This window comes from Halichoerus grypus, chromosome 1 (genome assembly GCF_964656455.1).
Source record: "Halichoerus grypus chromosome 1, mHalGry1.hap1.1, whole genome shotgun sequence".
NCBI lineage: Eukaryota > Metazoa > Chordata > Mammalia > Carnivora > Phocidae > Halichoerus > Halichoerus grypus.
Window position 1 is genome coordinate 111,093,771 of NC_135712.1, and position 14,755 is coordinate 111,108,525.

The 14,755-nt window shown below is 36.0% G+C and overlaps 1 protein-coding gene across 7 annotated transcripts in view; it reads right to left on the minus strand.

Moving 5' to 3' along the window:
• The window catches only part of RNF13 (ring finger protein 13), a 219,542-nt gene that overhangs the window by 61,739 nt on the left and 143,048 nt on the right, over window positions 1-14,755 (minus strand). For 6 of the 7 annotated variants that reach the window (XM_078070449.1, XM_078070446.1, XM_078070451.1 and 3 more), the window contains 2 exons: window positions 8,209-8,296; window positions 1,216-1,306 (listed from right to left, as the gene is read on the minus strand). In XM_078070449.1, coding sequence (XP_077926575.1) covers window positions 1,216-1,306; window positions 8,209-8,296 — 179 coding nt within the window. Of the gene's footprint in view, window positions 1-1,215; window positions 1,307-8,198; window positions 8,297-14,755 lie in introns of all 7 variants that reach the window. The other variant, XM_036095589.2, reaches the window with a different exon arrangement.

Genomic DNA, 14,755 nt, shown 5'->3' on the forward strand with positions numbered 1-14,755 from the left:
CTGCTTCTCCCTCTCCCACTCCCCCTGCTTGTGTTCCCTCTCTCGCTGTGTCTCCCTCTGTCAAATAAATAAATAAAATCTTATAAAAAAAAAAAAACTTTCCCTCTTCTTTTTATGCATTTTCAAATTCAAATGTTCATGGATTTCCCCCCCCCCAAATAATTAAAATTGGATTTCATTGTGCCAGTTTCCTCTTTTGGAAAATGTAGATAATAAGAGATAATAACAACCTCTAGAGGGTTGTTGTGAAAACTGAATGGATAAAGTGTAAAAGTCTTGCTTTCATGAGTGCTGGCACTTGGCCAAATACTCAATAAACATTATTGCTTTTATTACTAATATTGTTGTTATTATTCCTCTTAGTCAAAAGCCTGCTCCAGCCTACTATCTGCTCCATGGAAGAAGTTCTGAAGTGTTAATTGCAATGTTTTCTATATGACTTGAAACAGCCGGGCCTCAGTTAGTTTTGGTCTATGTTAACCTGATAATGAGATTTTGGGGGAAATTCCATTTAGAAGTTTTTATTCCAAATGAAACTTTTTAAACTTGAAAACAAACTTTTTGTCTTTGTAAAAATTAAGTCAATAGCACACTGTGTTTTGGATTGTGTTTATAACAAATCTCTTTTTAATAAAATATAAATATGTCTTAATGAGAAGTGTCATATAAATGTAAATCACACTGTTACTAAATACCAATGATTTGATTGATCTATAAAAGGGAAAGTTTGGTACTTTTTTTAAAGATATTTATTTACTTACTTACTTTTTTACTTATTTATACTTATTTATTTATTTATTTATTTGAGAGAGAGTGCACGTAAGCACAAGCAAGGAGAGGGGTAGAAGAAGAGGGAGAAGCAGGCTTCCCGCTGAGCAGGGAGCCCTCGCGGGGCTTAATCTAATCCCAGGACCCTAGGATCATGACCTGTGTCAAAGGCAGACACTTAACCGACTGAGCCACCCAGATGCCCTGAAAATCTGGTATCTTTTTGGCAACATGGGTGCCTTGGGCTTTCTAGCATGAGTATATTTTCAAAATGTAATCATGCACAGACAAAATATTACAATAGAGTCTTAAAATCATAATGACTTAAGAGATAATTTAGCACAGTAGAGTTCATTTTAAAACATAACCTTGGTTACAACTAATATAGTTCTACCCTAATATAAAGAATATTAAGCTACATGATTATTTTTTATATCCATTACTTACCCTTTTTCATATGTAAATTCATCTTTCAGGGAATTAGCTGATGATTCCCCAATAAAGACAGATGGAATGTCAATTTTCTTTAGCACATCAACTGTATAAAATAATAATAAAATTATTCTTAAAATCCCATACTCTGTGTACAATCAACTTTACTTTCTTCATAATAGCAGCAAATGCAACTGGAAACAATTACAATCAATTTAAATTGGTTGATTTTCCTGATTGCAGATTTATACCATCATCAATCACAGTGGTTGAGAAATACTATTACATTTACAATAACAAAAGCTAACATTTTGCATACATACATTATCATACTATCTCAACAGTCCTATGAAGATTAGATATAATTATTTTTAATATTTCCTTTTGATTTATTCTTCTATAGACATAATTAACTCTTAGAAAAGAGAAAGAAATTTTAAGTTTTCTTTCCACATATAACTTAAAAGTAAAAAAGCTTTTTTTACATACCCATTCCCAGGAGAGGTATAAGCCAAAGAATGTAAGAAAAGACCACTTTACAGAAGTCTCAAAAATGATACCATGTATCTATGGCTTTCCAGAGTAAAGGGCTGACAGAAGTTGAGAAAGGGCACAGAAAGCCGAGTAAATTTCTACTTCCTCCTAAGCCTGGAGTTCATGGTAAAGCTTTGTTTTGTTTGGTGTCTTAAGAAACTGGACTCTTATATACCTATTTATAAAACCAAAATCAAATGCCAACAAAAGAGAAGTTTGTAAAAATTACCCATTACTCAGGAAGATCCTCTTAAATTTATAATAGAAAAAGCAGCCTTATTTTTAGCTGTGAGTTAATTTAACAAATTTGGCTTTAGAGAAAGTTAATTTATTTTCATTACATTTTTCACAATAACTTTGTTCTATATTTCTTTTTTAAATGCAAATTTGTTATTTTAAAAAGGGGCGGGATATAAGAAACCCAAACACAACCATTATCCTTCCCACCCAAATACAAAGGTTTTATTTGAAGTAATAAACAGTTCTATGAGTTTCAACACATACAGTTATGTAACCGCCACCACCACAAACAAGATACAGAATGTTCTATCACCCCCAAAATTTCCTTGTACCTCCTCCTTTATTTTCAACCCCTCCCCTCCAACCTAAGCACCTGCAGATGTGTTTTCTTTAATCCTTATAAAAACAAGTTTTTGTTTTTTTTTAAACATTAGCAGGACTCACTTTCTAATTTTTTTTAAAGATTTTATTTATTTATTTGAGAGAGAGGGAGAGAGCATGAGCGGGGGGCGGGGGCAGGCAGAGGGAGAGGGAGAAGTATACTCCCCACTGAGCAGGGAGCCCAACGCGGGGCTCTATCCCAGGACCCTGAGATCATGACTTGAGCCGAAGGCAGACACTTAACTGACTGAGCCACCCAGGCGCCCCATAAAAACAAGTTCTAAAGTTATAAAATCTTGGTATCCTTGGTAGAGTACATTTTTTTCACTTCTAGATTGTTTTGTTTTACGCAAATATAATCATTCATTCCGCTCATTCTCTCCTTTCCTCCCTCTCTTCCCATCCCCGCCCCTCTTTCACATACACATGCCCCCATATAAGCCCCAGGAGGGCAGGAACCAAAATGGTTGGTAAAGGAATATTTAATCACAATTTTTGTATCAGTGGGACCATATAATAATGGAAAAAAGTATAAGCTTCCTTCCACTCAATGATACACCTCAGATATCCTGTCACGTCAATAATTATTGGAAGTAACAGAACTTCTTTGAGTTATGATGTCTACAGATATGTAAAAAGTTCCTCACTTTAGTCAGAAGAAGGGAGAAATGTATGCAAATATGAAAAGCCATCTTGGAGACTTTGCAATATTATTTATCTAGTGAAAACAAAACCAGGGCGCCTGAGTGGCTCAGTCGGTTAAGCGTCTGCCTTCGGCTCAGGTCATGATCCCAGGGTCCTGGGATCGAGTCCCGCATTGGGCTCCCTGCTCTGCAGGAAGCCTGCTTCTCCCTCTCCCACTCCCCCTGCTTGTGTTCCCTCTCTCGCTGTGTCTCTCTCTGTCAAAAAAATAAATAAAATCTTTAAAAAAAAAAACAAACATGTTCTAGTTCACAAAATACTTTAAAAAAAAACACTAAATTTTAATTCTGATCCACAAAACAACTCTGAAATATACACTGCAATAGTATTGTCACGATATCCTAGACAAATTACAATTTAGATGGCCAACTCCAACATCTCTAGATTCATATATCCAACTGCCTGTCCAATATCTCCACTTGATTGCCTAATAGATGTTTTAAACTTAATGTTTCTCAAATGGAACTCTCACTCTCTCTTTCCTCTCAATCAGCTCTACTCCTGGTCTTTCTCCTCTCTGTAAACAGCATTCTGTATTCACCTAGTTTCTCAGGCTGTACACCTTGGAATCATTCTTGACTCCTCCCTTTCCTCTTTCTTCTATCAAATCCTATCAACTTCAAAACAGAGCCATAATTCTATCACTTCTCATCACAGTCACTGCTAATACTCCAGATCACCATCACCTCTGGCCTGGCTATTGCAGCAACGTTCTGACTTGTCTCTTTGTTGGCACTCCGGCCCACCTTTCACCTTCCATCTATTCTCCAAAGAACAGCCAAAGTGATCCTTTTAAAATAAAAGATCACCTCACATCTCTGTTTAAAAGCTACACATAACAAATTCCAAAGTCCTATAAATACCCAAGATGATCTTACCACCGGCCCCTTCTCTAACTTCATCCTCTGCCACTCTCTCTGCCTTACTCACTATACTCCAGCCACTGTGGCTTTCTGTCACACCTTGAAAACACCAAATAGGCTTTATCTTTGAGCCTATGCATTTGCTTGCTGTTCCTTTCCTTGGAACACTGCTCCAGAAATCTGCATGGCTCAGTCTCTCGCTGTAGACCTATGTTTAATTGTCAAAGCCTTATAGAAGCCTTCTCTGGCCACCCTATCTAAAATGGCCACCCTCCTCTCATCCCTGCCACTCTATATCCCTTCAGCCTGACATGATTTTTCTTTTAAAGATTTTATTTATTTATTTGAGAGAGCATGAGAGAGGGGAGGGTCAGAGGGAGAAGCAGACTCCCTGCTGAGCAGGGAGCCCGATGCAGGACTGGATCCTGGGATCATGACCTGAGCTGAAGGCAGTTGCTTAATCAACTGAGCCACCCAGGCGCCCTGACATGATTTTCTTTATAGCACTTATCACTACTTGATATACAGCATATCTCTTTGATTATGTGTTCATTTCCTCTCTCCCACCCTAGAATGTAGTAAGAGCAGTAATAAGAGCTGAGTAGCCATAAATTATTATTATTGCTGCTATTACATAATATATAATAAATACATAATATAATTATTAGATAAAAGCTAAGTAACTTACCACTAAGAAACAGGCAATCTTCTAGATGCTTTCTATGTCTGAATTCATTCAATCCTCAACAACAACCCAATGGGTTAAGTACTATTATCATTCCCATTTTACAGATCAGAAAGGTGAGGCCTACAGAGATGTAAGGTAACATTCCCAAGGTCACACAGCTAGCAGGTGATCCAGTTGCAATTCAAACCCTAGCAGGCAGTACCTAAAAGCCACACTGTTAACTACTGCATTCTGCTACTTCACTGAAAGATAGGAGAGCAGGGCCTTAAACTGTATCATTCCCTACTGTAGTCATGGTGCCTAAAATAGTACCTAATGAAGAGCAGGCTGTCAAAAAATATTTGTTGAAGGAAGACAGCAAGGAAAAAAGGAGAAGAAACAAACCCAGACATATTGATAACCTGCCCTGGTTATACAATTAGGAATTTGCACAGCCGAGACTCAAACTTGAGGCTCTGCCTCCTAATCTAGGCTCTTGCAACTCTGGCATAAGATGGCAGATCTTCACAACCTTGTCAGGTCAAATAAAAACTAAAATTACTCACACCTTTACAGATGAAAGTAAAGGGCTTAAAAGGTTAAGTAACTTTCCCAAAGTTCATATGTTAACTAACCTAGAAGAATAAACCCACATTTCCTGGTTCTTAAGTTGAGGTTTTCTCCATCACATTCTGCTGCCTTCTGAAGATGATAAATACTATTGGTTCACTGAGTTAACCCATCCTATGTCCTAGCTGAAATAAAAACAGACAAATTCCTTGTGTGAAATGTTGGCCACAAGGGGCTTTTAAGACTTCCTTTTATTTCCAGATACTAGAATGTCTGCTCTTCGGAGAACATGTGCAATATTCTTTGTGGTTGCAGACTAAGCCTTAAAAAGGGGGGATAGATACATGCCTCTTTTAATGAATCCATGCTTTCCTTTCCTCTACCAAGTAAGAGCAAAGATGAAAATGGGAAAGATCTTTACATTTGTTTCTGAATATATGAAATGTCCAAAACACACATACACAAGGATAGAGCAAAATATCACAGAAATAATCCAAGCAATAAAGAACCAAAATTCTGAGCAATCTTTGAAATGTAATAGCTCAGTTGGAACATTTCCATGGCAACAACAGGATTACACGGTTATGTGCTACTTTTAACATTTAGCATATTTTCCTTAGCAACTGACATGATTACCACAAAAAGGTTTCATGGTATTACAAAGACAAAACAGGTGTTAGAGGGAACTGGCACTTTCTGCTTACAAAATTTTTATTGAAAACATGTAAAAAGAGTAAATAGCTTAGAATATGAATCTGTTTAACTCAAAACGCCTGAGCAGGTCTTGAAGCCTGCTAAATACTGGGCTCAGGCCTTCAGCAAAACACACAAGGAGTTAAGTAGCTTGCTTAAAGTTATACAGCTGATACAAGTGAGAGCTTCAATTTAAATTCACACCTATTTCTTGAGTATTTATGCTTTCCATTTTGCTAGTAATGTATATAGGTAACAAAAGTTACTGACCGTGTGTGTGTGTGTATTTTTTTTTTTTAAGAGAGATAGTTAAAGAAGAAAATTGTGTCAAATCTGCAGTACCAACAGAACTAGTTTATTTGGCAAGTAAAGTACCTTCATCAATTCCTCTAATTCCCAGCAGTGATTGTCAAACTTTTTGTGAAATGCTAGAACCTCCTAAGGGTACCTCATGCATTATAATGATTTAATCATCTAGAATGTTAAATAATAATTTTAAATATATATAGAAATTAACAAAGGATCTTATTACCAAGTTTTACTTTTTATAAATTATAATTTTGCCTCAGATTCTACTACAGGTAAGAAGAAAAGGGTTCTACTCAAACAACAATGACGAATACTGTCTTAAGCTACAAAAAATTTAGTCAAGGACTCCAAAATATTTCCTGTTGAGGATCTAGTTATTTAAAGTCTTAAATATATTCCAATGTAGGATACCAGTCCATAGCTTTATGTCTGCCCTTTCCTCCAAGCTCTTTCTTGCATGGGAGACTCAATGGCACTTAGTAGCCAGAGGTATTATGGTTATGTGCTAGAAGAAAAACAAAAATAAAATACTCAGGGCACCGGAATGGCTCAGTAGGTTAAGCGTCTGCCTTCGGCTCAGGTCATGATCCCAGGGTCCTGGGATCGAGTCCCACATTGGGCTCCCTGCTCTGCAGGAAGCCTGCTTCTCCCTCTCCCACTCCCCCTGCTTGTGTTCCCTCTCTCGCTGTGTCTCTCTCTGTCAAAAAAAATAAATAAAATCTTAAAAAAAAAAAAAAAAACTCAATCATGAATGTTGGCAGTGTGTTTTGGGTTCTGAACCCAATTTTCCGTGGATATGTGGGGGATCTCCCCCACACCACGGAACAACTCAACTCAATTCTGACATTATCTACTTGGAGATAGTAACAGATTCCACAGGTTAAAGGTTTAGTCTCACAAGACTGCCCTCAACCCTTCAGACACCAGTTTTAAGTCCAGGTTATCACCTGTGCTTTTGCTCCACCAGCTATAGGTTAGAGGTTCCACTGACACCCCCCTCCTTGGGTTCAATTAATTTGCTAGAGTGGCTCACAGAACTCGAAAACAATCTACTTACCAGATTATCAGTTTATTATGAAAGAATGTAACTCAGGAACAGCCAGATGAAAGAGATGCATAGGGCAAGGTATGCGAGAAGGGACATGGAGCTTCCATGCCCTTTCCGGGCACGGAACTCTCCCCAAATCTCCATGTGTTCATCAACCTAGAAGCTCTCTGAACCCTGTCCTTTTGGGTTTTTATGGAGGCTCCATTACACAGGCACAATTGATTAAATCACTGGCCACTGGAGATCTATTCAACCTCCAGTCCTCTGCCTCTTCCCAGAGATCAGGGGGGTGGGACTGAAAGCTCACAGGGTTGGTTCTCCTGGCAGCCAGCCCTCATCCTCAGATGGAGTCCCAAAGTCACACATTAACATAACAAAAGATACCTTTATCACTCTCACCAAATTAAGTGAAAGTGTACAGCTTAAAAGTCACTGCTTAAAATTGGTTAAAATTGGCTCATTTTCCCTACAAGCTAATATTTAGTAGAGAATAAGGGAAAATACTCCCATTTTGAATGAAAAGCTACAGGCATGTCAATGTATGTTAAGAAGCTAATAACCAACTGGTGTAAGAAAGCACAAGTAGGTGGCTTTGAAATTCTATAAGAATACAGTAGCTACTTAGTATAGACACATATCCTAATATTTAATATTGTAAATCTATAAATAAATCACCAGAATTCTTCTGTGGGATCCTTAACTCAGCATGTTTATCTCTATTTAAAGCTTTGGTTTTCTCTTTGTTTTTGCTGAAATATTAACACATCTTCTAAAATGAAACACAAAGGTAAAAGAAAACAAAACAACTAGCTATTCAGAAAAGAATAAGTCAGTTCCACTTCAGTATGAATAAAATTGTCCCAAGAGGGTTCAGATGAGTTACCTTTCTGAAAGAAAAGAAATTTTGCCTTTTAAACAGAAAACGAGAGGGAAAAAATCTTAAGTTTTAGTTTCAAAAGATCTGTCAAACAGGAGAGAAGAAAAGTGATACCTGTACTTACTGTCGTTGGATCCCATGCTAATGAGGTCATCAGAGTCAACATTGTGAACTATGGCTGCTTTGTATCCTGCTCTCTGGGCATTTAAAACCTGCAAGTCAGAAAACAATCACAATATGAGGAAGAGAGTGCTTTGTCATACAGTCCCTCAATTTCAACATAAATCAGCATGTGTCTAGGACTAGATTATGTATATATGTAAGAACGGATCCCCAGTATGTTCTTGAAACATAACATGTTTTACAACTGATTATCAATGACTTTGGATATCTTCTTGATTTCATTCATGGCATGAAGTGAATGAGAAGCAAATAAAGGACAGATACAAGCTAAAATACTAAAAGGATCCAAAGCAATAAACCCATCTAGCTCCAACAGGTAGAGACTTGCTATGATCAGGCTCAAGAGTCATCAGACCTTGGGCATTCAAATCTACCTCTGATGCTTCTTAGGGGGATAAACTTGGACAAATTATTTTTCTTCATGTGGATTAATCAGAATAATATTATCCTATCACTGAAAAAAAAAACAAAACAAAACCCAGTCTATAGGAGATAAGAGTGCCTCAAGGAATTAACAGCACCTATGAATCAGCCTCACAGAGTAGGAACTCACTAAATATTACTCATTCAAGAGTAAGTGTATAAAATGTGCACTCAAATTAATAGCCCACATTATAACATTAAAAACACAAGAAAGAAAATAACGCAGAGATTTTTTTAAAAACTGATTAAAGTAGCATAGTTTACCAACACAGGACCTACTGCTCTAATGTTAGGAATACAGCAAGAAAATTAACCAGCCAACAAAACTGTTACAAGGAATGTTTTGCAGTCCTGCAAGAAAATGTCAATAATCAAGAAAGTTTGCTATTTTTTTTTGTTTATATGTGCATTTTTAAGTATCCAGCTAAAACTGAGAAAATGCTAGCTCCAAAGCTTCTTCCACATAGATATTATTGCTTTTTCAAGGGGAAGGGAAAAAATACTCTTAAGAAGATATTATAGTTTCTAAATCTTATTTCTTATTTATTATATACATTAATCTATTATTTATTCATTCTATTGCCATAGGAGGAGAGACTTCACTTAGCTTTTAGTTAAACAAAAGTATACTTGGTTGGGGTTCCTATTAGTTTATTTGATGCTTTAGTGACCATTTTAACTGTTCCCAAAAAGCTAACCCAGTAACTGAGGAGAAACATTTAAGACATTCAAAAAACAACTGTTCCCAGAGATACAATTTAAGAAATATAAAATTTGTATCAAAAGCTGTTCTCTTCTAATACAAAAAAAAAAACAACTTTTAGCTTTCTTTTTAAAGCCAATTAAATGCACAGACATTGAAATTACATGATTTAACTTGTTTCCCTGCAAAATATACATTTGTGAGCAAAGATACAACATGATAGGACACACAGAAAGGTGGTCTCAGGAACCATGATAAAGAGTAAAAAAAAAAGTTCAATTCAATTAGTATTTGTTGAGTTTACAAAATAAAATTACATAAGGTACTGTGCAGCACAGCGTAGAACTCAAAGGTGAATCAGAAACAATCATTATCCTCAAAGAGATCTCAATACTCATGGATATCCAAAGAGGTCAGGTACTTTCTTGCCTCTCTATTTGCTCATGCTATTATAACTGCTTGGAATAGGCTTTGTCTTCTGAATGCCTATTGGGACTTCAAATTCCATTATCTCCATGAAGCCTGCCCTGTTCCATGCCCTGCTGTGCATGTTTTTTCAAGCACCCATATAACTCCTCCCTGCTTAGAGTATTTATATCAATTTGTTTTCATTTTTCTTAAAGATCTTGTATAGTGCCTTATATTATACTTATGTATACATGTACTATCCCATTTCAAAAAAAAAAAAAAAAACCCAAAAACTTTTCATGGGGTCCTTAAATCTCCTGCCGTTGTCTATGTGTGAGCTTTTCTGGTAAGGGATAAAGCCATCATCAATTTTATAAAAGGCTTTATGAACCCCCAAATGTTAAGAGCCACCAGTATAAGTTATTGGATTTACAACAACCTGCTACGTGTGTAATTAGATCTAGCCATTAGATTCTTAAAACTGCATGGAGCAACTGAGGAGAAATGTTTCCTTCACACATCCAAAATGCAATTGTTTCCATAAATACAATATAATATTATATCAATATCAAAAGCTGTTCTCTACCAACAAAAATAATAAAATTCTTAAAATAGAAAATTTAGAAAACCACTAAAATAGGCAGGAATTTTGAACGTACAAGTGTGAATTCCAAAAATTAGAAACATGTTTTCAAAAATTCAACAAGTCTTCCCTAAGGCGTTTGTTGTTTTTATTGATCTCAAAAATAAAGTATTAAAATTAAATCGAGAAACACATTAACATATGGACCAACAGACTTACAAATACAAACAAGGAAACTATATCCATGTTTATGAACTACAAAACTCGTGCGTCAGTCAAATTAAATTACGTTTTTAACTATGCAGCAGCTGGTTATTTTTAAGAACACGAGGCAGAAATAAAACCTAAATCATTTAGTAAACATGTGCAAAGTTACACATTCATAAAATGCAACCTCAAACATGGTGTCAGATGGAGGCAAAGAACTCAAAGATTCATTAATAAAAACAAACCTAAACTCCGTGAACAAACCTAAATTCCAAAAGAGACATCAAAACTGAAAATGAAAGATTCATTTTATTAATGAATCAAAGATTCATTAATAAAAACAAACCTAAATTCTGTGAACAAACCTAAATTCCAAAAGAGACATCAAAACTGAAAATTTCATGAAAAAGCCTTCTGATTTGTATTGCCAATCTGTCTTTTTAAGGAGACTGATCAGAGCTATTAGCTCAAATTGTGGTAAATGTTCTAAATATTTTACATCTAATAAACAAATTAGATACAACTAAATTATGTCGACCAGGCGGCACCTATCCAAGAGTTCTGGAGAAATATGGGACTGCTGGCTTGTTATATATAGTAAGTAGCCAGCATGTCAGAAGATTGCAAACTGCTAATGGAAAAACCTTCAGTAAAGTTCTAAATGGAACCCTGGAAATGACACAATAGTTCATCTTACTTCTAGACTAGACAAACTGGTAATACTAACACTATTAAAACAAGTCCTGTAAGAAGGACTGATTGAGCTGTCAAGATCATTAAGTAGAGATCTTTTACGGGATACGAAGGCATGAGAAGTTGGGGGGAAACTATCAATAGGATACATGTAACAAGGCTCCAGACTAAAAGCTATAATGAATAAAGGAAGCTTCTATATGCTAATGGTTTATATATTGTTATCTCTAATACCTAACACACCTCAACAAAGTAGGTATTCTGCTCTATATTTTAGAAATGAGGAAAAATGGGTAAGCGAAAGTGCCCTATAATCACATTTAGGCAGAGCTGAGATTTTGAACATAATTTTATCTGATTAGATAGAGAAGCATGGGGTTTCCCAATGAATCAGGAGGAGAACCAAAATTATGAGTCTTACTTAATGTTTTACAAATGTGTGGGAAAGGAACTGAACTGATAAATCATCAAAACTTAGACAACATGATCGTAAAACCTTGTGGTCAAACGAAACCTATATGCAAACAGAGTTTAAGCCAAAAGAAAAGTGCTAAAATATTGTCATAGAGTTTATGGAAACTTAGAGGGGAAATACTTAGTGGGCTGAAATGCCTATCACAGATTTTATGGGACATGAATTACACTTTAACAAAGAAAAGAAATTTGAGCTAACAGTAGAAAAGAGTTGAGGGAAATTTCTCATATGATAGGAAAGAGAAAGAACAAAAGTCAGGACCTAGCAAGGCCTATTAAAAACAAAACAAAACAAAACAAAACAGAGTTGATGTTACTAAATAAAGAAGAATGTTACTGAAAGGAAGATCAGCAGAGAAGTTAAAAATATAAACTCTTGGAACAAGATTACCTAGATTCAAATTCTGACTGTCATATACAAGTTGTATAAACTTAGGCAAGTTAACTTCTCTGTAAGATGAGCCTGATAATACACCCAACTTAAAGAGTTATTCTGAGGATTAAATGATTTACTATATGTAAAACACTTTAAATAGTGCTTAGACAGTACCTGGCACATATTAAATAAGTGCTAGTTATGAGTACTGTCATTGCTATTGATTTTTATTGTTGCTCTTGGAGAATCTGAGGTGAAAAGAAAGAAAACAAAGGGCCAGATTGTGCAATACTACCTTGAAGACCATTCCAAGAAACAGATATGGGGTCTACTCTCTCAGGGTTCACAGAAGGCAACTGAATAAGGGGCTGACATGGCTGAGGCAGTATTTTAGAACAATCTGGTCTACTTAGATTGATATGGAAAGGAGAAACTGAGGGTCTGGAGCTGTTACGACAAGGCAGGATAGAATGATGGCAATGATATGAAAGAACACTAGCTTTTATTCTTCTTCATAAACTAATTTTTGAACCTAGGAAACTTGGGGAATATGCTTAAACAAAAATGGGAAAGCCTGAGCAGCAGAGCTTGTCTTCACAAGGAAAGAGAAAGGAATGACTCTATATATAGATTTTTCTAGGTAGACAGAATACAACAGATTAAGACTTGAAATAAAAATTTAAAGATTTTCAGCAAATTAATTCACTCATTCATTCGACAAATATTTGGAATAAATCTAGCCACCTGGTTGTTAAAAATAATTAAACTTCTAACATAATCCATTCACAGTTTTACATTTCCTTTTTCTTTTAAATAGCCACCCCAGTCTTTTAATTTTTAATTTTAATTTTTTCATTTTTTTAAGATTTCATTTATTTATTTGACAGAGAGAGAGGGAACACAAGCAGGGGGGTGGGAGAGGGAGAAGCAGGCTTCCCGCCGAGCAGGGAGCCTAATGTGGGGCTCGATCCCAGGACCCTGGGATCATGACCTGAGCTGAAGGCAGAAGCTTAACGACTGAGCCACTCAGGCGCCCCCAGTTTTACATTTCTTATAGTCTTCAAACCCCTTTAACATCCATACGTGAACTAAGTGTACTTTATTTTTCCTCTGAGAGGAGAGGCTACACGTAAGCAGACCTATGTATATCTCTAAGCTATATACCTGCAAGAATGGTAAAAATTCAATAGAGCTGACTTTCCTTGATGGAAAATAACCTTGAAAAGAACCCAATTATTGACAGCAGAAACACTTGTAACAAGAACACTTTTTTTTTATTTGAAACACATTTTAGTTCTAAAGTCTTTATCTGAATTATAGATGTTTTTTCCTTGCATGAAGAATAATTTGTAACATTTGAACAACAGTAAAAAGGCAAGCTCAAAACCAGGATTATTTCAGACAGACAGGTAACATTCCATGAACACCATACACATGCCCTCAAGTGATGGGACAAAAGATGTTTGATTCAAAATAGTAGCCAATTTTAAATACATTCTCTCCTAATTTTAGTGATAATACAACCTTAAGTTTAGTTCATTATTTCACCATTTTATTGTAAGTGTAAAAAGGTCATTTTTTTTTTTTTTTTAAGATTTTATTTATTTATTTCAGAGAGAGAGCACGAGCAGGGGGAAGAGACAGAGGGAGAGGGAGAAACAGACTCCCTGGTGAGCAGGGAGCCCGATGCGGGACTCGATCCCAAGACCCTGAGATCATGATCTGAGCCGAAGGCAGACGCTTAACCGACTGAGCCACCCAGCGTCCCAAAGGTCATTTATTTTTAACTAGGAAGCTGAAAGAATATACTGAAATATGTCAGACTGTAATTCATTCAGAATGAAAATATGATTTAGAGGGAAATTTCTATGACATGTTATAATTTTTTTTACTAAAGCAAGTAAAGTAATAATAGAAGTAAAAAAAAAAAAAGATGTAATAAATATTAGGGAAATTCTACCTGGAAAGTCTACCTGGCTTGGGTATAAATATAAAAAAACACACTTATCTTAAGATGCATTATAAATGTTTGACTACTAGAAAGAGAATGATTACATTTAATCATATGATACTTTCAGTGACTTTTATTTATTTTTTTTAAGATTTTTAATTTATTTATTTGACAGAGATAGAGAGAGGGAGAGCACAAGCAGGTGGAGCGGCAGGCAGAGGGAGAAGCAGGCTCCCCGCTGAGCACGGAGCCCGATGCAGGACTCGATCCCAGGACCCTGGGATCATGACCTGAGCCAAAGGCAGCCGCTTAACTGACTGAGCCACCCAGGCACCCCACCTTCCGTGACTTTAAAGCATTTTTTATTTTCTTTTGGCTCTCAATCTACTTTCCTGCCCAAGAATGAACTTGAGTTCACATTTTATATTGACATTTTAAAATATTTCTGTATTAGTGTTACCTACAAAAAATCCCAAAATCAACATATTTTCTGGTAAAACACTGAATGTTTTCTGAATAACAGTAAAAAGACAAAGATGTTCACTCTCACCCACATCTATTCAGCATTGTACTGAAGTTCTGGGCAATGAAATAAGGAAGGTGGGAGGCAAGGGGCAGTGGGGGTGGGGAAGAGAGAAAGAAAGAGTGAACACAGATTACAAAGGAAGAT